Genomic DNA, 22,501 nt, shown 5'->3' on the forward strand with positions numbered 1-22,501 from the left:
TATTCCAGTTTCCAAAATGGGATATTTAGTCCTCTAATTTAGTCAAACAAGGAGCATTTCTTACTCATTTATTATAACTCTGGAGCTGCAGCAATATGTGGCACCCTTTACTTGACGGGAAAAAGAGAGTTCCCTCACCACCACTCTGCCGGGATTTGCAAAATCACTCTTGATGTTTTACATGCTCTCAGTCATTATATATTTGCTGTGCTCCCACCTGACCAGAAACTTAAAAAAAAAAAAAAAAAAGGACTTTGCCCTGGACTGAAAATCAGAGTTGTTTTTTTTCTTTTTTTTAAAGATTTATTTATTTCAGTGGGGGAGAGGCAGAGGGAGACGGGAAGCAGACTCCCCACAGAGTGAGGAGCTCCCTCACCCTACTGGGAGATCATGACCTGAGCTGAAACCAGGAGTGCGGTGTTTAGCCTACCGAGCCACTCAGGTGCGCCTGAAAATCGGAGTTTAAAAATGTGATGACAGTTGTTGGCAAAACCCCCCACAATTTCCTTGTTCTCACCTGCATTCTGCTCCTCCCACCCACTGCCTCACACCCTTAGTTAGATCTTCAAACCAGACTGAGTGTTGAGGGAACCTTGTGTATCCCAGCTGTGTCAATTCATCTTTTTACCAGACACTTCCTTACAACTGCCAAGAAACCTGAAGACATTTTATCCTCACAACTGGGAGAGGTTGGTCCATCTTCCTTTTTCTCCTCCATAAAGGGCATTTCACTAGATTCCTGATCTTTGACTAGGTTTGAAGAAATACAGAAACTTCAGCATGAACTTTAATGCTTGGGCATTTTTTCTAAAGTATATGCCAACTATATTTAAAATAAACTAAGCTTAAAAATAGAGTGAAATTTTCTATGTGAATTTTATCTCAATAAATTATTAATAAAACTAAAGTGAGCCATAGTAGATGTCTGCCAAATTTTATATACATCATCAATACTTTATTCTGGTTCCTTTATGGATTGCATAAGATGATAGGCATGAAAACTATAGTATGATAAAGAAAATGTTGCTTAAGATATCTCTGGCCCTTCAATTTTGCTTCTCAGAAATATTTTTTGCTCAGATGGAAAATACTTTGATTTACTAAAGATATTCTTAGGAAGAATTGGTATACACAAATGACTTTTTAAAAGCATTTACAATTCAATCTTATTTAAGAGAGAATTTGAAGTATTTTAATAGTAGTATTTATGGCTGGCAGAAATAGATACAGGGCCAAGTTCTTCTGTGCTTGGAAGGTTGAAGCAGTCCTATGATAATTGGAAAACATTGAATGAATTGAGATGTCCCAGTTGAACAGATGATGTTATTTTAGTTATGAAAGTCAGGCATTCATAGATTTTTGCCTAAAGTTCTTTTGCAACTTAATAAATGCAAATGTTTGGTCATCTTAGAATGAATCCTAAGTTGTGCCCTCCACCTTCCCCAAAGGGAAAGGAAACTATTAACCGGAGCAACAGTGTTGGATATTAAATAACTACATCTTATATGTGGCTTTCTTACCTGTGATTCTTAAACACTGTTGAAAATTATTGCCCCTTCACCTAATGGACTGAGAAATCTGACTGGGTTCCAACAAGTTAGTATGATAGTATCCATCTTCAGACCAATATTCATCCAAGATTTTAGCATTGGATGAAAGGTAAAGATTTTACATACTTTGAATTCCTTTGAGACTTTGTAAATTACAGAGCTCCCAAAAAATTGGTCAATAAAAACAAAAAGCTATAGAAGTGAAGATTCCTGAAAAAGTTATTGCAACTTATAATGAGACTGTTCCTACATAAATTGCACTGCCCTGGAAAGTCCTCCTCAGTTAATTCACAGATAGCAACAGTCCCATGTGAAAAATGAAAGAATTTTGAAGTTCCCTCAGAAACATCAGAGCTCAGCATAAAGCTTATTTGTTACAGGACTAAGTTTAAAAAGTAAATGTTTATTTTTTTTTATTTTTATTTTTAAGTAATCTCTGCACCCAGTGTGGGGTTCAAACTCATGCTCTCCCAATGGAGCCAGGCAGGCGCCCCAAAAGTAAATCTATCTTGATGAGACTTATGAACTGATTCTTTAGCTATTGAATACCAGGATCCTCTTTTTTTCCAGACCTCCTCCATCTATAACTCACTGTGTAGACTATCGGCCCTACTTTACAAAATGAGCATAAGATCAGGTGTCTAATGTGAATTCCTGGGAAATTTCTGATTGTTAAGGCAGCATGAGGTTATCCCCCCAAAAAAGCATATTTAAAAAAGAATCTTATGTGGATAAATACAGTACCATCTGTTCACTAGTGTGTCCACGGTGCCTAGCATAGGTACTCAGTATTTTTAGATGAATAAATGAATGGTGGTGTTGGCATGATGCTTTATGGATTATCTGTCACAAGAAAGCCTAAGCTATTCCAGGTTACTAATGCAATAAAATCAGACTTGGGTTTGGGTAGGAAGGAAGAGGACCTTAGTTCAAATACAAGCTGGGCTGCTGACTCACCCACACACACTATAAATTTAGGCAAGTCACTTAACTTCTCGGGGCCATTTTTAGAAACTGAAAGAGTTGTGCTGAATTTGCTGAGTGACCTCTGGTTTCTCTGGGCTCAAATGACCTTTGTCTTGGGTTATTCTTCTATTTCCAATTGGAAAAAGTCTCTGTGGCCTGACACGTTAGGGTTACCCTGCAGCCACTCTTGGGAAATGTCCTCTTTCTTGGTCCTCTCTCAAGAACATACACTCTTAGTCCAGTTACCTCTAATACTGTGAAAGGAATTTTATCAGAAAATAACCTGTAGTTTAAGTCATATTAATAGAATCAATTACAGGTACAAAAGAAAGACATGCACACTCACAATCTAGCACTGTCTAGCTTAAGACCCAGTTTTTATTTAAAATATTTTTGGCTTTGGATGTTTTTATTCAATCACTTAAGTCTGACCTTATCTTAGGCTGGTTTCTTCCCTCTCCTCCCTTCCTCCCTCCCCTTTCTTCTCTTCTCCTCTTCTCTCTTCCCCTCACCTTCCATTTCTGTCTCAGTCTCTTTCCCTCTGACTATCTGAAACATTTATGAGTTCTTTTTTTCAACCAATCTCTAAAATCCAGTTTCTCTAAATTTCTAATGATGTTAAGTGGTCCAGCAGTTTCTCCAGAATGAGCTGCAAGCCCATGGCATACTTTCAGCACCTCTTTGGTTCTATCTGCCTATTTTGGTGCCTAGCTCTTACAAGATTACCTTCACGTCTCCCCTAACTTTGGTCTTCCCTGATTCTCTCCCTTCCTACCTACCTCTTCTTCTCTTGTGTTCCTTATACTCTTGGATTGTTCCAATGAGGCTGGTCCCACAATCTTGGCACCCAAGCCTAGTCTGAGCCCTTCTAAGTAGATATTTTAGTGTAGATGCTTTGTACAAATCTCAAGCCCTGATCGTTTGGAAAGTTAAAGTGGCAGATAATCTGAAAAAGTAAAAGAGAGAGAGAGAGAGAAGGAGAAAGAGAGAGAGGGTAGGAGAGAAAGGGAGATGAGTGGGTTGGGGGGAAGAATCAAGAGGAGCTCTTGCTGTATCCATGTAAAGTTTCTTTCGTTATAGCAGGCAGAGTCTCAGCTTCCTTCTTTTTATGTTTCCAGCTTTTTGAAAGTTTCATCCACTTTGCTTTGTGTTCTTAAAGAGAAAAAGGGAGTGTAAAATTGTAGCTTTTTTTTCTGCACACCTGCCCACTCTGAAATAATTGGTTTGTCTACTTTCACAAGGAGCAGTATTTGTATTAAAGAGCCACTTGGCATCAATGCCCAAGTGCAGATGTCCTATCATATACGACTGTGCCTCATTCAGAAAACTCAAGATAGAGTAAAATAAATTAACAACATCTTGGCTCTGTGCTCCATTCACAACTGTTAATTTAACAGGGTTATGCTTCCATCTCTGAGCGGAGAGTTCCTGGCAGGGACAGCTGCTCCCGTGCCCCAGATTGCGCTGTGTGCATCCCAGTAGGAGTTATCAAAAGCAGCAGGATGGAGGAAGGTGGTGGTGCATCAGAGAACTGAACAGTGTCGCAGCATGGCACTGGGAGGAGGGAGAGGAATGGGCCTCTCCAAAATGCTTTTCATCCACTCCTTCATTCTTTGTATGAATACATGCACATTTAACTGAGGAAAAAGAAAAACTTGTCTTAAATTTTACCGGAAAATTGTCAATCCTGCTTTTACTCTCAAATGTGGCTAATTTTCCAAAATATATGTATACCCACTAGCATGTTGATGAATCTACATAGCAACAGGCCCATCTGCCTGTCCAAAGAATGTCAAACACACCCACATCATGATTCACAGGATCTGGGTCACTGGGGCAGAGCTGGTATGACAGATAGAAAATACACCCTTGTGTTGGGCCTGCTGTGGCTTACCTCCTAAACTGGAGTAAAGGCCAAGATCAGGCCAAAGTCAAGATTGGGGCCAAACACAGCACTTGGTACATGATAAGCACTCTTCTATTATTAGTCTTTTGAAGGAAATTTGCTGTATTGTTCACTACTGTATTTCCCCATTGCCTAGAACAGTGCTCACAAAAGTGAACAAAAGTTAGATGTTCCAAAGTTAAAGGAAGAAGTGAATGGAGACTATAAGTAACCACATTAGGGCACCACGGTGAGCGGTGAGCAATGGAGCTATATAGAATTTTGTGTACTTCCTTATACATTTCTTTCCATGACTATACCTTTTCTGCCTATCTTCTGATTTAATTTCCTTATTGAAAAAAGTTATTTGCAGCATATGTTATTCCATAAATGTTACAACCAAATGGTAAAAAAAAAAAAAATTGTGTTCTAGTCTCCTGCCTTCAGTACCAAGATGACTCCATTAATGATAATATAAAACTAATTTTAGGTTTAAATTGCTTTGGGAGTAAGAAATTATGATTTAGTAAATATATACTACTCTTTCAAAAGTGGAAGCAGTGTTTTCCATTCTTTTGTTTTTTTAACTCAAAATAATGGCCATTTTCTGCATTCAAATTTTGAAGGTTTCTATGTTGATTACTGATGTTAGACCGCATACAGGTGAAAGTAGGCATCATTTTGTGACCAGCATTCTGAGTTTTCACAACCCGAACAAATCCTTCCAAGCCCTGAAACTCATTTGCGTTTTGCACCAAACCCTGATAGATCTGTCGTCTAAACCTTTATCATACTCTTGGCCTCCATCTATTGGTTTCCTGACCAGATTTGAAATCCTGGGGAAACGAATAGACTTTTCCATAATAATTTCTAAGCCGTCACATATTTCACAGAGTTTTCTTTCAGGAACTCTGAAAAACAGTATCTTTCGGAGCTCTTTGATTAAAACCTAGGATGAATGTAATTTGAATTATCAAGGTACATCCAAAAAAAAGTCTGGTTTAAGTTTAGTAATGGAGAGACATTGAGCTGGGGAAAGAAACACGTATAAAATAATGCCAGTGATTCTGGAAGTCCAAAAGGACATTAGTTTTGCCATAAGATAATGTGTGCGCCACTTAATTCCCCATCAAGGAGAGAGGAAAGGCTTGATTTGAATCCAGGGTATTGTTGATTTCTTAACTTCAAATCTGGAGCCTGACACAAAAGAAATCATTTAACGAATATTTGTTGAATGCTGTGATCTGAAGGAAAAGAACATCACTTCACCTCTTCTGTTTGTTTTTTTTTTTTAACCCCCCTTTTCTCCACAAAGGTTGAAAAAAATGATGAGGACCAAAAGATCGAACAAGATGGCATCAAACCAGAAGATAAAGCTCATAAGGCCGCGACCAAAATTCAGGCTAGCTTCCGTGGACACATAACAAGGAAAAAGCTCAAAGGAGAGAAGAAGGGTGATGCCCAAGCTGCTGAGGCGGAAGCGAATGAGAAGGATGAAGCCCCTGCTGCCGATGGCGCGGAGAAGAAGGAGGGAGAAGGTCCCACTCCCACTGACGCGGCCCCGGCCTCGGGCCCCAAGCCGGAGGAAACCGGCAAGGCAGGCGAAACTCCTTCCGAGGAGAAGAAGGGGGAGGGCGCCCCTGATGCTGCCACAGAGCAGGCAGCCCCCCAGGCTCCTGCCCCCTCAGAGGAGAAGGCTGGCTCTGCTGAGACAGAAAGTGCTACTCAAGCTTCCACTGACAACTCGCCGTCCTCCAAGGCCGAAGACGCCCCAGCCAAGGAGGACCCTAAACAAGCCGATGTGCCTGCTGCTGTCACCGCTGCTGCCGCCGCCACCGCCCCTGCTGCAGAGGATGCTGCTGCCAAGGCAACAGCCCAGCCTCCAACGGATGCTGTGGAGAGCAGCCAAGCCGAGGAGAAGATAGGTGAGCCGCCGCGAGGGTCCCGCGCCGCGGGTGGGTGGGCCACCAGGGCCGACGGGGGAGACGGAAAAAGTCTAGAAGGCTTTTCAAGGAAATCCGGGGAAGCTGCGCTTAATTCCCCAAAGTGGCGGCGCAGAGGGCTGACTCTGGCCACTTACATTCCCCCGTATCTCCAAGCCTGAGAGAGAACTCGGGCAGGTCTGTGTAGCAGTCAGTACTGGAGAGGTCTGGCAATCGTCTTGTTAATTGAATTTGCATAAATAGCAAAACTAGGTAAATCCCGGTTTTAAAAAAAAATATTAAGTGTGCTGGTTACACTTAGTTTACTAAGTAATCACGGAGGCTACATATATTTTATAGAAGGGAATTAGCTAATATGATTATTTGGCTCTAGGAAGTGCGTGGTTATAAGTACAGCCAACTCCCTATTGATCTAGATGATCTATTTGTGAATTGCTGGCAGCAAAAACATAATCTCAGACCACCTTTGCCTATCCCTCAGTATGTTTCTGGGCATTCTCCCCACCACCAATTGGTGAGTAGTGTGCGTATGTGTGTGTACTCTCAGAGAATGTTAATTGTACCATTGAATCAGGGTCAAACTAATTAGGAAAATAAGTCTGTTGATGTTGCCAAAAACAAAAGAAAAACCCCAAATACAGAACATGCTGTGAAGTCAAACATAAATTATCATTTTACTATTGAAGATACTACTTTCTACCATATGCACAAATAATTGAGGGTTGACTATGATTACAAAAAGGAACTGGGTTCTCTTCAGTTTGGAGCTTAACTTGAAAGCTGGAGTGTTTTCCCTATTATGGCCCAAATAGCCTGTGCAGAATTGGAATAGAGCATTCCCAGAGCAAGATCAATCTATCAGAATGTCACCTCTGGAGACTAGACCCATCCCTCACCCTAACCATCCATAGTGGTGAAGGAGGCCAACAGTCTCCAAGACTTTTCTCTAGCCTAATATGACCCATGAATACCTTTCAGCCTCAAAGACTTTAAAGTTGCTTCTGTGCCTGTTTAAAAGTTTGGGTTTACTGCTTTCAAACTTCGTGAATTTAACCCATGATGTGTCCAAGGACCCACACTTGGACTGGACCACATTGTGCCCTTGAGAAAGGACCTACTACATGGGAAAATGTTTGGCATCTGACCATTATATTGAGAAAGTAATCATTGGACATTTGCCTTGATATTCATGTTAGATACTAAATTAGATATTACAATTGGCAGATGATTATTTTAGGTATTTTCAAGGCTACTTCTTTCATCTTACCCCCAAAATACTGTAAGAAGCCAGACTGTATTAATTCTTATTGTTATTAACATTCTCTAGCTCCAGACAAATCACACACCTCTTTCTCCCAGTGACTCATTCTAAATCTTTATTCTAACTACATACCTGCCCCAGGGGCTGGACCTTGTGGTTAAGAAGATGGGAATATTTCCCTAGAAAAGGTAAGGCATGTGATAAATAACGGGGAGTTGGTTTTAATTTTCTCAGCAAAACCAACCTTGTTAACTACTTTTTTGTTGTTGTTTTGTTTTGTTTTTTTAAGTTTTTATTTTAATTCTGGTTAGTTAACATACAGTGTTATATTAGTTTCAGGTATACAATATAGGGATTCAATAGATCCATACATCACCTGGTGCTCATCACAACAAATGTACTCCTTAATCCCCATCACCTTTTTTACCCATCCCTCCACCCACCTCCCCTCTGGTAACCATCAGTTTGTTCTCTATAATTAAAAGAGTTAACTGCTTCTCTTTAGGCTTAAGGTTATAATCTCAGATATGATGGCTGGAAATCATATCCTCATAAATTTAGAAATTGATCATGATTTTAAAAACAAAATATTTGAATGGCTGAAGTCATATTTTTTAATTGAAATTTCTCAAGTGTGAGAATAAACAAGGACATTTTGATTTTAGGTATGTGCTCATGATTTGGATTAATAGAAAGAAGGAAAGCTTGAATCAATGAGAAGCCTAAAATATATTTTTAAGGAAATTCAGTTTTGTTATTTTGCAAAGTATGGCAATTCCAAATGATTTAATAAAGTACTTTATGTAGTACATGCTCAATAAATGTCAAGTGACGAATGAATGAATGAAATTGACTAGATTTAATTTATAATGATTTGTTCACTCATTCTTATTCCTCCTGCAACCTTGCTTACTCCATTCACTTATTTGATTAAACATGTGTTTGGTTTTTGTAGGCAAATAAAGATTGTGCTCTGTCCTAAGTTTTACAGATTCCAACTGAAAAATGTCTCAATTAATCTAATTTTTAATATGTACATCGAAAGGTAATTGAAAGTGTAGGTGAAGTTCCACTTGAAGGTAATCACAAAGGACAATTTATTTTACATTGTTTCTGAGTTTGGGGTAGGTATTGTCTTCTTGGTTAGATTCTGAAATGCTGCCGGTAGCTTCTTTCTGGACTGATGTGTCTATTAGCCTTGCCTGCTGTATGTGACAAGCACAAATTATCCAGATGTGGTGAGTCTCAGGAATCACAGAAACTAGAGGTGGCAGGGAGATCTATCACAGCATAGCAGGCCCAAATTCCCAGGAGCCCTGTACCACATTTTCTTCTATATCCCATTGCATTTCATTCTAATCCAAGTTAAAATAACAGTATTTCCAATTGAGCTCCACTGTCTGGAAATGGATGGCTACCCTGGGTTGCTGTAGGATTCTATGGCTGCCTGGATGGGTTTAGAGAGATAAGCAGAGAATGTGGAGCAGGGTTTGGGGCAAAACAAGTCACTAGAGAGAATTCAGGACAATAATTTCTGTCAGCGGGAGGGTAAAAAAAATTTGGACCAAATCTGATCACTGCTTTAATACAAATGGCAATGCTTTATAAATTATAAATATGTCATCTTACTTCCTTTACCATTTGTGGGTTTATTACACATAGATGCCATTTACATTAACCTCTGGAGTTGGTTAGTTCTTTTTCTTTCCTTTTGTTTTTTAAAATCCTCCAAGTATATCTCCCTCACTCTCTGCTCTGCCACTCTCCCTGCCTATCTCTTGATATGCCTATGACCAAAAGATTTCAGTGCATTTCTGATGATGATTCCTTTATAGGAGGAGGAGTATTTAGGCATATCTAGGACACTGCTCCCCGTTAGCCATGAGGAGAGAACGTTCAAGCCAACTTCAGTGATAGTGTCCTTGGTGTCTCTTGCTAAACAGTGTCACTCTCCTCATTGGGTTTTCCAGTGAAGGAATTCTGCTGTGTCTCTTCTCCATGATATTATATTGACTTTCCCCAATAGAGGACTCCAAAATTTCTGCTGTGGCCATATTCAGTGATGTAGTACTACCAAAGTAATACATCCAGGTGGCTAGAAACCAGAGAGGTTGAAGAGGTGGTTCCACGGGGTACTTGACTGATGCTAGTGGGGGGTGTAACTCTGTATTACCCTAGGCTTTCTGTATATTGAACTTGGCTGCATTTTAATTTCATGGTCTCATTACTTCTTTCTAACTGGAGTCACCAATAATGATCTTCAAAACAAGGGAGTTTTTTTTCCTTCACATTTTTATTTAAATTCTAGTTAGTTAACATACAGTGTAATATTGGTTTCAGGAGTAGAATTTAGTGATTCATTACTTACATACAACACCCAGTGCTCATCACAACAAGTGCCCTCCTTAATACCCATCACCCATTTAGCCCATCCTCCACCTACCTCCCTCCATCAACCCTCAGTTTATTCTCTATTGTTAAGAGTCTCTTATGGTTTATTCCCCCCCCCCCACTTTTTTCCCTTCCCATATGTTCATCTGTTTTATTTCTTAAATTCCACATATGAATGAAATCATATGGTATTTGTCTTTCTCTGACTGACTTATTTCACTTAGCATAATACCCTCTAATTCCATCCATGTCATTGCAAATGGCAAGATTTCATTCCTCTTGATGGGTGAGTAATATTCCATTGTATATACATACCACCTCTTCTTTATCCATTCGTCCATCAGTGGACATCTGGGCTCTTTCCATAGTTTGGCTATTGTTGATAATGCTGCTATAAACCTCGGGGTGCATATACTCCTTTGAATCTGTATTTTTGTATCCTTTGGGTAAAAACCTAGTAGTGCAATTGCTGGATCATAGGGTAGTTCTATTTTTAACTTTTTGAGGAACCTCCATACTGTTTTCCAGAGTGGTGGCACCAGTTTGCATTCCCACTAACAGCGTAAGAGGGTTCCCCTTTCTCTGCATGCTCACTAACATCTGTTGTTTCCTGTGTTAATTTTAGCCATTCTAACAGGTGTAAGGTGGTATATCATGGTTTCGATTTGTATTTCCCTGATGATGAGTGATGTTGAGCATCTTTTCATGTGCTGAAACGGGAGTTTGTCATTGTCATACCTCTTTTCCTTTTCCTTCTTCTGCTTCCTTCCTCCTTCCCTCTCTGCCTTCCTTCTTCCTTTTTTTTTTTTTTTGTCTTCCATTTATATTAACTTTCTACTGTGCTAGGCATTAAGATCACAAAGATGAGTAAGATATGGCCACTGATCTTAAGGAGTCCCGATCCAGTAGTGGGTGTGGGGTGAAATTCAGGGAGTGGTGTTGAAAACAATCATAGTAATAATCTCAACTAAATTAAATTCTGCAAGAAGGTATGGACTACTTCTGTATGCCAAGGCACCATGGGACAAAATATGAATGAGACAGTGCTTCATGCAATTTGAAGCATGCTAAAAAAAAAGTTTTTATATAATGTGTGTCTCTATTGCCAAATTGTTAGCCAAAAGAATGGATGCAAAATTTATAGTTTCTGGAATCATAATTAAGTGTCCAGCCCATGTTTCTGGATTTGGGGCAATTCTTTATGTTCCTCTAAACAAAGTTTTCCTAAGTCCCAGGGTAACCATCCATAACATTTTTAGCTCTCCAAAGGACAGATCCTCTTCCACCAAACTCTGTGTTAGCTGTGAGATTTCCCAAGTATATTTACACTTATTTGGCAGGGTGCCTCATAAGCAGTTTTGATTTGAAATGTGGTTTCAACCACTTCCCAAATTTATACACAACTCATAAAGAGTGAAAATTTGGGTTGTGCAAGTCCATAAATGTTGTCTATAAAACACGGGCACCCCATCAGATACTCAGTGGCATGCTGCTTAAACCTGTTGATTATTAAGTTTTTATGGAGCGTTTTTATATTGCTAGAGTAATCATTTTTATTGGCTTTTCTTGACAACAATCCAGTGGCACTTGAAAATATTTTACTTTCTGCTTTTATGTTTTGAGAATAGGGGCAAAGTAAATGCATATTCTGCCCACAGACACAGTCAGTGATGAACCAGGGGTCAAACTGATAGGACTCTAAATTCTCACCTTAATTTTAGCCTTGCAGTTCTTTACATCTCTTTTAAGGTGCTGTTTTATCTCAATTCCTGCATTTTCTCTTTTTCTTAGCAGTTGCAACATTTTCTGATTATTGTCATACAATACCAACCAGGATTTTCTGGGCTGTTCTGTGTCCTGTGTGCCCAGTAAGATAATGCAGAGAAAAGAACACTGGACTAGAATAAGGAGACTAGGGTTCTATCTCAGTATTTCTGCTAACCAGCTGTGAGATTTTAGGCAAGTCATTGCTTCTCTCTAGGTTCCAGTTTTAAGAGGAGGGGCTAGGAGAGTTGGCTTTTAAAGTTTTTTCAAGGTTTAAAATGCATAATTTTTATAATGGCTAGCACTTAAGGAGCATTTGACAAGTGTCTGACCCTTTGCTGACTGCTATATGGGGATTACCCCATTTAGTCATCAAAAGCACTCTGTGGTATAAGTACTTTGACAGACGAGGAGTCTGAGGTTCAGAGAGATTGCAGCACCTAGTCATTGTTAACAGCTAGCAAGTAACTGAACCAGGTGCTGAGCCTTACGTTGAACCCTGACACCACTATGAGTACTATTCCAAAAGAAACAAAGACAAGGGGGAGATCTAAGAACCCCAACATTGTGTCTTAATCTAAGAACATCCCTCTCGGCTCTTCCAGGAATCGTAAGTGATCACTTTGACAGATGAGTTTTTAGTAATTATCCTTACTCCTGGCCATAATTCCCTCATAGCTCCATCACCCCAAAATTATTGGGAATATTAAACTAGTTCTGAGTCTTGGGTTCCTAGTTTGAAAATCCTTAAGCACTGTCTTATTAAGTCTAAGAGAGTTATAAAGATCAGTTGAAATTGGTTGTCCTTAACAGAAGTACTACTGACTCCATTGAATATGCTGGGAGAGCTGAACATTAGAAAGTGAAACTTTCAGATCTCAATCAGATGAAGGTAATTTCATGTGTTCTAGGTGATGCCTACTCTGAATTTGGCTTATCAGAATTAGCATCTTTTAAAATTCTTGTTTATATCTTTTTCCTCCCTTTTGGCAAGTACATTTCTAAAGGACCCCGATACATTTATATTTGTAACTAAAATAATATAAAGAACTTAATAGAGAGGGCAGGTTGGAGAGCAATCACTCTCTCTTCAGTTTAAAAAATGGAAGCTGACAAAAGATCAGAAGAGATGTTTTAGAACCAAGAAACTCATATTTTGAAGCCTTTCACCGATTCTTTCATAGCTCATATTAAATTAATTGCTGTTCCCTCATAAAGAAGCTAATAATCAGAAAGGCATGTAAGTAACTCTACTAATTTTAAAGTGTAGAATTATATTTGGAACTGAAAATGAAAGAATTTTTCTTAAAATACAGAATACTTCCAGATGCTAATGTATATTCATCAAATATATTTTCTCGTTTTCTCTACACACATACACATGCACACAGCAGAAGGATTGAAAGGAGGAGGAGGAGGAGACAGAACTAAGAGCAGCGAGGGTTATACCGTCCATTTGGCTAAACATGGAGAGAGAGCAGAGCACTCAATTTAATGGACTAGAAAGCACTGAGCGGTCATTACTCTTATTTTCTTCTCACAATCATAGCTTCATTAAATAAAGAATGGAAAGCTTTCTATAACCAGACACAGAAGGAGGGGAAGAAGGAAATCAATGTTGCTGCTTCGAGCTACAGAACCTGAGCCCTTGAAGATCTCCCAAGATGATATGGTTTACAGCACGCATAAAGAGGAGGGAGGGTTTTGAGCGGATATGTAAGATTTGCCAACCCTCTTAGTCATGTGTGAATTTTGTGTCATAAGGAAATGACTGAATCAGGTGCTGAACCTCAGACCAATTCCTATAATCAAGAAAATCTGAACCTCTGCCTTCTTCAAAAATTTTTTGCCAATTATTGATCTCACAGCAATAAAGCTTGGCTCTCTAAGCAAATAATTTATTTCTGGGCTTATTTAAAAGAATTGCCCATAAATTGTTTTCATGAAGATGATGAATAGAATCCATATTTTTAATGGATCCACTATCTTATAGGCACTATTTGGTTCAAGTGCTCTGTGTTTTCAGCATAAATAGACTAAACCTACGTCTAAAGTCAAGAGAGTTGGGTTCTCGTTCAGGTCCTGCTGTGATTCCAGGCCAGCCCTTCTACCCTCTGAGCTTAGTTCCAACACCTGCAAAGTAAGTGTGTTCGACTAGGTCTGCTCTGCCTTCTAGTTCCAAAAGGCAATATGCAATGATAGACTGAAGAGAAATCTTTCAAGTGTGGCTGCATGGCCTCTTATTCAACCTTCCTTGCTTTCCTGCAGTCCCTTATTTTCTAAACTATTAAAAAGTGGGTTTAGGGGACAGGGCAGATAATAAACAAGTCTAAATAGAGGGGCAAAGAATCCAGGAAGAGTCAGCTTTAAGAAAGTTTATGGTTACACTGGAGGCCCAGGAGACTGCAAAAAAAACCAAAAACCAAAAAACAAAACAAAACAAAAAAAACAACTCAATGAAATTTTCTAACCCACCTTATACTTGAGATTGAAAATGAGGAGTTGACAATGATGTTTTCTGATATGGTTAGACTCTTGCTTATGTCTCTCCCGACCCTGTCTCTGAGATGGAAATCTATAGCTATAATTTGCTGTCAGCAGTTTCACTTTCATCTTGGACTTAATTCACTTTTTATTTTTTACCCGTCTTATTTGTTAAAATAATTAAAGCAACTCCAACAGTACATGGAGCCTTGGATTCCTGTGTAGAGAAATGGCTGCATCTGACAGACAATTGTGGTTGATAAGCATTTTAAAAATTTTGTCAGTGGAGTGTCACTAAAACATAAGGTTATGTGGATAGGCCCAATCCTGTGTCCCTCCAATTCTTTCATTCATTCTACCGTCATAGAAATTGGATCTTAGGCCGTGAGTGAAATTAGCTGACAGGTCTAAGTGGTTGGACTTAGGCTACCGAACATTCCAAGAAGAGACGGTTCAGGTGAGGCACAGGTTGGTTGTGAGGACTTAGCAATTCTCACGCATATTTTCAACCTTCAAATCACAAATTAGGGGAATGTAGAAGACAAAATATTTCAGTTTGATCATCTCATAGTATTCTGTTTGGAATAGAATACCATTCTTAAGGTATCTTCAAGGGAAAAAAAGTACCCTAAGAAGGCTAGGTGCTTTTTCTTATAAATCATGTTTAGTATTAATGTTCTTTCCTGGAGGCATAAATATAGTCAAGTAAGTTCTGAGCCTAGCGTTTTGTTTTTACTTTTTTCCAGTAGTAGTTGGTAGAAACTTTTGGATTTTGTAATACAAACCAGAAACCATTCCCCTAAAATAGTCCCTTCTTGCTGGTGCATGGTGAATGTGTGTATTTCTCAGATAGAGATGAACATTTTTGTAGCCTTGCAAGAATCTTCTCTTTGGGGTATGAAAAGGTGAAAAATATAATTGAGATATGTTTAAGCATTTCTGTGTATGGGCGTGTATCTATGCCTGTAGCAATACTCTTCTGCCAACTCACCAGCACATATGTACACACACACACATCTGACATGTGGGAAGGGCCTGCCCATGTGAGTTCAGGCTATCAGAGAAGATCTGGAAGAACAATGAACTACATGTTTTTCCACTCTTAAGGCCATCAAGAAGCCAGGAGTAGGGGGAGGGGGCGGATGGCTCTGGGAACACCTGTGTGTCCTCTCAGAGGATCTCTGTGGAGGGTGCCCCTGCTTCCTCTGCTGGATGTGTCACTGGAATGTGTCTGTGAGTGTACGGTGAGATGGGAGGGGGGCTGGGAGTCAGGACTGAGGCTGTCTATGATGAAATCCATAGTGTGTGAAAATGAGACTCCTGTGTAGGCTAAATAGGGGAAAAGAGTCCAGGCAGACTTCTTGGTGTAGAGGTTACCTCTGCTGAGTCTTGAAGGACAAGATGTATCTACTAAAAAAAGGATATCTTTTGTTAAAAGAAAAAAAAAAACCTCGAGAAACTACCTTTCATTTGAACTAACACAAAAATACAAATAACTTAATTAAGTCATAATTCAGCAGCAGCTATTGAAGATTAATCCATAGGGGAAAAAGTAGCTCCATGACATGTTCTGTTTATTGTTGAGTCCCTGGCACCTGTAACAATGACTGGGAAATAGAAGGCAGCCAGTAAGTATTTGATGAATGAATTAAGAATGAGCGAACAATGGTATTATAATAGAGAAAGTCCTAAACTGACTTAAGAGACTGGATTCTAACCTGAATGCTTGGGGCAGGCAAATTCCTTGCATTCTCTGGAAGTGAGTTTACCCTTTCGTGGAACAAAAATATCAGACAGAGGATCTCAGGATCACCGCTGTTTCTAAAATAGCTCCACAGGGTGCCTGGGTGGCTCAGTCGGTTAAGCGTCTGCCTTCGGCTCAGGTCATGATCCCAGGGTCCTGGGATCGAGCCCCACATCGGGCTCCCTGCTCAGCGGGAAGCCTGCTTCTCCCTCTCTGACTTCCTCTGCTGTGTTCCTTCTCTCACTGTGTCTCTCTCTGTCAAATAAATAAATCTTTAAAATAAATAAATAAATAAATAAATAAAATAGCTCCACAGTGCCCATTTATGACACATGCCAACCTCTATGCAGATTCTAAGTGCTTAACCAGAAAGCTGTGCTGCTGTCAACTTTCTGCTATTTTGGAGGCTGAATACAGAGCTTGCTGGAAATTTTGCTGTTACTCAGAGGCATACGTCATCCCTGAGGTAGCTAGATTTCAAGCCATTCGGAGACCAAAGTGAGCATTTTGCATCATGTTCAGAAACATATTGAAAACTAGAGGAAACCAAAGCTGCTCCCTTCTGAAAGCAGGTGATTAATTTCATTCCAGCCCCATGAGTGACCTGTGTGAGGTTCGTGCCAGTGTGTGACAGGTACACCCGGGGAAGGAATGATCTGCCAGGTTCCTTGGCTCCTTTTCCTGCTCTGACATGTTTAAGTAATCTTCACAGGGTGTTAAGAGTCTCCTGAACCTGCTGTGCCCCACTATAGGATGAATTAATATGTTCCCAAGCCCACAGTGTCGGGACAGAGACCAGAAAACAGGCTTTCCCACTCCTGTTGCCTAGTCTCCTTTCCCACAGTGGTGTAAACATAATTTGTGTACAGCTTGCGAGCCATTTAGGCCACAGACCGTAAGGAACGTTGGAGTGGAAGGTTGAATAAATTTCTTCCCGCATATAAACTCTAACCTGAAGCCACTCTCATGGATTCAATAAAAAGAAAGACAGACTCTGTGAAATGTCTCTAGTCCAGTGGAAAGGGCTGAGCAAACCCAGAGTTTAGCCATGCGTTTGCAGCATTTGCCCACCGGTCAGTTTCCTCTTTCTTGCCAGTTTTTAAAAAAGGAAAAGCAGGGGTAAAAATGAAGCAAAGCCTTGTCAGTCTCTGATTCGCTATTTATCCATGTTTCTCACCCCAGCAGAAAGGTAGACCTGTAAGATGTAACACTGTTTTTGTGCTACATTGAGTGTGGTCTGAATACCAGTTGGGTGCAATTGTCAAATTACTTATTGCTCTTGAACGTCTATAAGCCGAAACCCTTCTCTACTTTCCTAACATCCTGATAAAGCAGGCTTTTGCAAGAGTATCACACAATAAATGAATAGGTTTTCATGTTCCAATTAATGTGGGAACTCTGGCTGCATCACATCAGAAGTCTCCACCGGAGGATTAGTTTGAAAGATGAGTTAGAAGGAGCATTTATCACATTTTCAGGTATTATAGAATAATGTTTCTCTTTCCCACTCTCTCCCTATCTTCATTGTAGTCATTGTCTGGCCATTTGCCCTGAGTTTCCTGATGATTACACATGGATATCATTACAGTGTAACAAACAAACAAGCAAACAAACCCAAAACATAAATCATTCGTGATTGATGGCTTTATCAGATATCTGTAGTGATGTACTAGTAAACTGGCTCTCCAAAACAAGACAAAACCCAAACCAAACAAAACAAAACCCCAAATTGAAAAAACCCTGGTTTGTAGTATTTGCCAATTTCTGTGGTATAAATCCTCCCATCATAGCTGATTTCAGGCTACCAATGTGTTGTCACTGAACACACAGATGGGAAGTGATGCTAACAACTTACTTTCAGTAGCCGATGTGAGCCAGCTCCATCATATCCCAAATGAATATATTCTAGAAGTTAATAAACTTAACTTTTGGTGACTAAAATACTGGACAGTAGTTATCAGCTCCCAAACAGTGATAAATATCTATCTATAACACTCACAAACTTACATATATATGCATTAACGTATGCCTTGAGAACTAGTTTTAACCCTTGCAGTGATTTCTGTTATGCATTGTACACTCATCAAAGGTTAAGGAAAAGGGTGAAGTTCAGAATCGTACCTGCTATACAACTAGGAAAATAGTTGCTTCAGGAGGAATTGATACATTTCTTGCCCTCAAAAGTGTGATCTCAGCTGCATCTTTTTAATTAGTTGAAAGGCTTTTTATCTTTTCAGAGGTGAATTCAGGGTTCAGATTGAATCACGACCATGCTGGCTTTTCTTACCTTTATTGTAGAGGAAGGGTTGCCTCTTTCCTTTCCTCATATTAATTTTTAGGGAGCACAATGCTTTTAAACCTAGGCCGAGCATTGTGACACCGTGAGGCCACAGAAGGTAGGATCAGATTAGTGAGTCATTATTGAGGACAGAAGTTTTAAAAAAATTTTAACCAGGGTACCACCTGTTCAAATGAGTTTCAAATATATGTACATGAAACCCCCAAACCGAGCTGATCTGGTTGGGAATGGCAGGGGGAAATGAGGCCCAGGGCTCCTTTTACTCTGCTTCTATCCTTCCCTTCTAAATGAGAAATACACTAAGAAATCTCTCTCTTACTGGCTTTCGACACATGGCCAGCAAAATGGTCAATGTCAGGTCCAAACCTGTCGATCTCACTCACTGCAGCTGGTCTTCACCACGAGTATGGTTACCTGGAGCCATGTTGATTTAGGAGTAGATTATGTGTATTATTTAGAAGGTCAACATAACACCCTCCCCCCTTATTATAGTCCAGTTGTTTAGACACAGATAGAATTGGTCTGAGGAACCTCTCAGCGTGGTGTTGGGTACATTAAACAGTGTTCTATTTTATTTTGATTCTAAACAGTATTGAAGTGATGCAAAATTTATTTTATAAATCACAAATCCAAGGAAAATTTATTTTCTAAAACCTTGTTTTAAAATCTGAAATCAGTGAATTTTGAACCGTGTTCCTTGGAGCCCTGAAATTCCATGGGGTAGCACCTCAGAAGTGGTTTCTGGAAACTGGGTTGTCTTGCAGAGCCAGGTTGGCAAAGATCCGGGTCCTCCACTATCCCATAATCCCTGTTTCCTCCACTAACTGTTTCTGGCTCTTGGTAAAATTTTGACATTCTAACTAATAATAACTGAAAATTACTGTTCTAAACTTAAGGCCAATTTCAAAAGTCCTTGAATGTTGGCATGATTCAGACTCAACTGAGCATAACTCAGAACTCATCTTTTCATTCAGGCATCCACTCTGTATGTAGCCTGAATGGTTTATTTTACTAACAGATGATCTTCCCAGATATATTATAGGAACTGTTCAAATTCTAGTTGTTCAGATTCAAATAGGAGTTGTTCAGATTGTTGAAATCTATAAGAATTTGCTCATATTGCAAATTGTAAACAAGTGGAGGTTAGGGAACTCACCCAGGGTTACTAACCAACGCTAAATAAAATTACTGCATCTGTAGTCTCTGGGTCTTTGAGAAAAAGAAACCAATTAATAATGCAATAATATTTTTTAGTTCTACTCCAATTTTCAACGTAATTATATAAACAAAACATCCTCTGTGATGCAATACCATTTAAAGAATTCCATCTATGTAGTTTCGAAATATCTACCAAAAGAAAAAAAGAAAGAAAAAGAAAAAAGATTTCTAGAAAGCTAAGCCCAAAATCTGTCTCAAAAATTCCAAAAAAATCTGCCACTTTCTTTTTTCCACTCCTCAGCCATGGTGGATACCTCTGTCTAAAAGGATGCCTAAAAGGGAAACACCCATGGGCAATGGGGCCAGTTCTTATTTTACTCCAGAGATTAACATCCTAAATGTCACTTGAATGATTAAAATCACAGTGTGAAACAACCCAGCTGGGTAAAAGGAGTAGATCCAATCATGCCATGATAAACTTAGGCTTAGGGTTTGAGGGTCTTTGATTTCATCTTACAATTTCTAATAGATTATCCTTTTTTTTTTTTTTAAGATTTACTTATTTATTTTAGAGACGGGGGAGGGGCAGAGGGAGAGAATCTCACTCAGCACTGAGTGTGGAGCAAACGTGAGGCTCGATCCCACGACCCATAAGATCATGACCTGAGCTGAAACCAAGAGCCCGATGCTTAACCGACTGAGCCACCCAGGTATCCCGGTCTAACAGATTATTCTGAAGACCACTCATACAAAGCTGCAAATGTATACCTATCCATATAAATGCCCTATATAAAGCCTTCCAGTACTTACCTTTAGAATGAAATCTAAAGGATTACCATGGCCTATAAGGCCCCGTGTGCTCTGACTTCTGCTTACCTCTCTGATCTAATGTCTTTCTACTCTGTCCTTCACTCTTCTTTAGCCACACTACATTTTTAATGTCTCTAACACTCTTCTCGTTCCTATGTCCGGGACTTTGCACTTGCTTTCTCCTTTGATCTTCCCTAGCTGGTTCCTAGTGCTGAGGTCTCCATTTGCAGTCACTTGCTCAGAGAAGACTTCCCTGACCATTTGACCAGAACATTACCCTGGTCAACCCCATCAATTCTTACCACATTACCCAATTTGTTTTCTCCATATTACTTTCAGTGCCTAAAAGGACTATATTTATCTATCTAACCTGACTTATTTCAGGTGCCTGGGTGGCTCAGTCAGTGAAGCATCTGCCTTTGGCTCAGGTCGTGATCCCAGGGTTCTGGGATCAAGCCCCACATCAGGCTCCTTGCTCAGCAGGGAATCTGCTTCTCCTCTGCCCCTCCCCCCCACTCATGCTCTCTCTCTCTCTCACAAAAATAAATAAAATCTTTAAAATAAAATAAAATTACTTATTTCTCTATCTCTTGCTAGACTTCCCATTCCTCAAAGGCAGGGACTTGCATTTTTCAACCCTGTAGCCCCAGTCCTCAGGATGGAGCCTGGCGCATAGATAGCCCTTGATGGACATCACTGATGGACTAATAACATGAATTTCACCTATGGAGAGATTTCTCTTCATAAGCAGCTTGAGAAAAGGACAGAATTATTTCAGTTGTCAAATTTGAAGACCCACAAAGAAGTTAAGAGTTTTTAAGGCAAGAATCCAATTTTATTGCTTACAGCCCAACTTGTTTAGACTTTATAAATCAGGAACCTCCTTTCGATGACTTTCTGAGTATCAACCAGGCACCCAGACACTTTGCATCTGGATGTTTGGCTCAGAAGGAAAATTGGTTGAAGTATGAAAAGAAGCTGGGGCCCCTAGAAAAACCAGGTAGGTTGTGGGTGGGGACCCTTCAGTGAACAAAGAGGAGAGAGGAAGTAGAAGGGAAGAAGAATAAGAGAGGCTAGAAAATAGGAGAGGAAAAAAGTAGTAGAAAAGTAGATGAGGACCGGAAATGAAAGTATCAGGGGGACCAGAAAGAATAAGAAAGGAAAGAGAGAAAGAAAAGAAGGTAGAAAAAAGGAAGAGAGGAAAGCATGAAGCATGGGGGGCAGGACTGGGAGGGACAGGGAAGAGCAGAGGAAAGGCATGGAGCTAGGCACCAGGAGACTGTGTCCCTGCAGCTTTAGATAGAACATGCTCTCTGAAGTGGGCAGGACATATTTACCTTTCTCTCTGATAAAAGGATATGGTTTTGAAAGTATCTTCCATCTCTAGCACTCTCTCTTCTTGACCTCACAAATAGCAGGCCTGAAGACCTCCCTAGCAAATGGATTTTCTGTCTCTGAGCAGAGCTAAGTGGCAGATGGGGCTGCTCCCCAAGGAGACACACCCTGCCCCAGCCCCCAGGCTGGGCTCACTGTTGTTAGAGCCCTCTACAGCGTCAGTCCCCAGCCTCTGCCACCAAGAAACACTGTCTCTGCTTGCTTCCAGGCAGCAGAAGGAAAAAGGAGTTGAGCTTCATTACCCCACAAGTTTCAATGGGTGGCTCTTTTCATACAAACCCATTATGGATGCCAAGGCATGTTTGAGAAATATTTTTTTATGTAAAACGCCCCATAGGCAGACAGTACTGGGTCCTGGTTTCAGCTCCAGGTTTCCTACTGTGTGGCTTTCATGATTCTTTTAACCCCCAATCTCTTCATTCCTAAGATGGAGGTAATAACCTAATGCTCAAACAGTTGTTGTGGGGATTCAGTAATGTAACATATTTAGAGAACCTGGTACAGTATAGGTCCGCAGTGAACATCATTTTGCCTTCCCTGTCTTCTGATAACCTGAAATAAATAGTTCTCAATGCTCCCCTCTCCCCATATGGAGATCCCCTGGGCAGATCTTTGAATTGGAGGTGGTAGAAGCAAGGATTATCTGTCATCTGTCCATAGGTAAAATATTGAAAGAGATTCTTTCATCCAGTAAATAAAGAGAAACTTTTTTTTTTTTTTTGCAATCCAAAGTAAAGTATCTCAAAGAGTATATAAGTACTACAGAAGAAAAATGTATTGCTTAATGGATACTGCAACAGTAGGCAGAGAGTTGCAACAGCCCTGGATTTAGCCAACTTTCTTCCTTAGAG

The 22,501-nt window shown here is 39.9% G+C and overlaps 1 protein-coding gene across 1 annotated transcript in view; it reads left to right on the forward strand.

The window, feature by feature from the left end:
* GAP43 (growth associated protein 43) overlaps window positions 1-22,501 on the forward strand; it is a 99,014-nt gene that overhangs the window by 48,306 nt on the left and 28,207 nt on the right. Inside the window, exon 2 of the mRNA XM_032406600.1 lies at window positions 5,717-6,326. Within this exon, the coding sequence (XP_032262491.1) occupies window positions 5,717-6,326 (610 nt within the window). The remainder of the gene's footprint in view (window positions 1-5,716; window positions 6,327-22,501) is intronic.

Source organism: Phoca vitulina, unplaced genomic scaffold, assembly GCF_004348235.1.
Source record: "Phoca vitulina isolate PV1807 unplaced genomic scaffold, GSC_HSeal_1.0 scaffold8, whole genome shotgun sequence".
Taxonomy (NCBI): domain Eukaryota; kingdom Metazoa; phylum Chordata; class Mammalia; order Carnivora; family Phocidae; genus Phoca; species Phoca vitulina.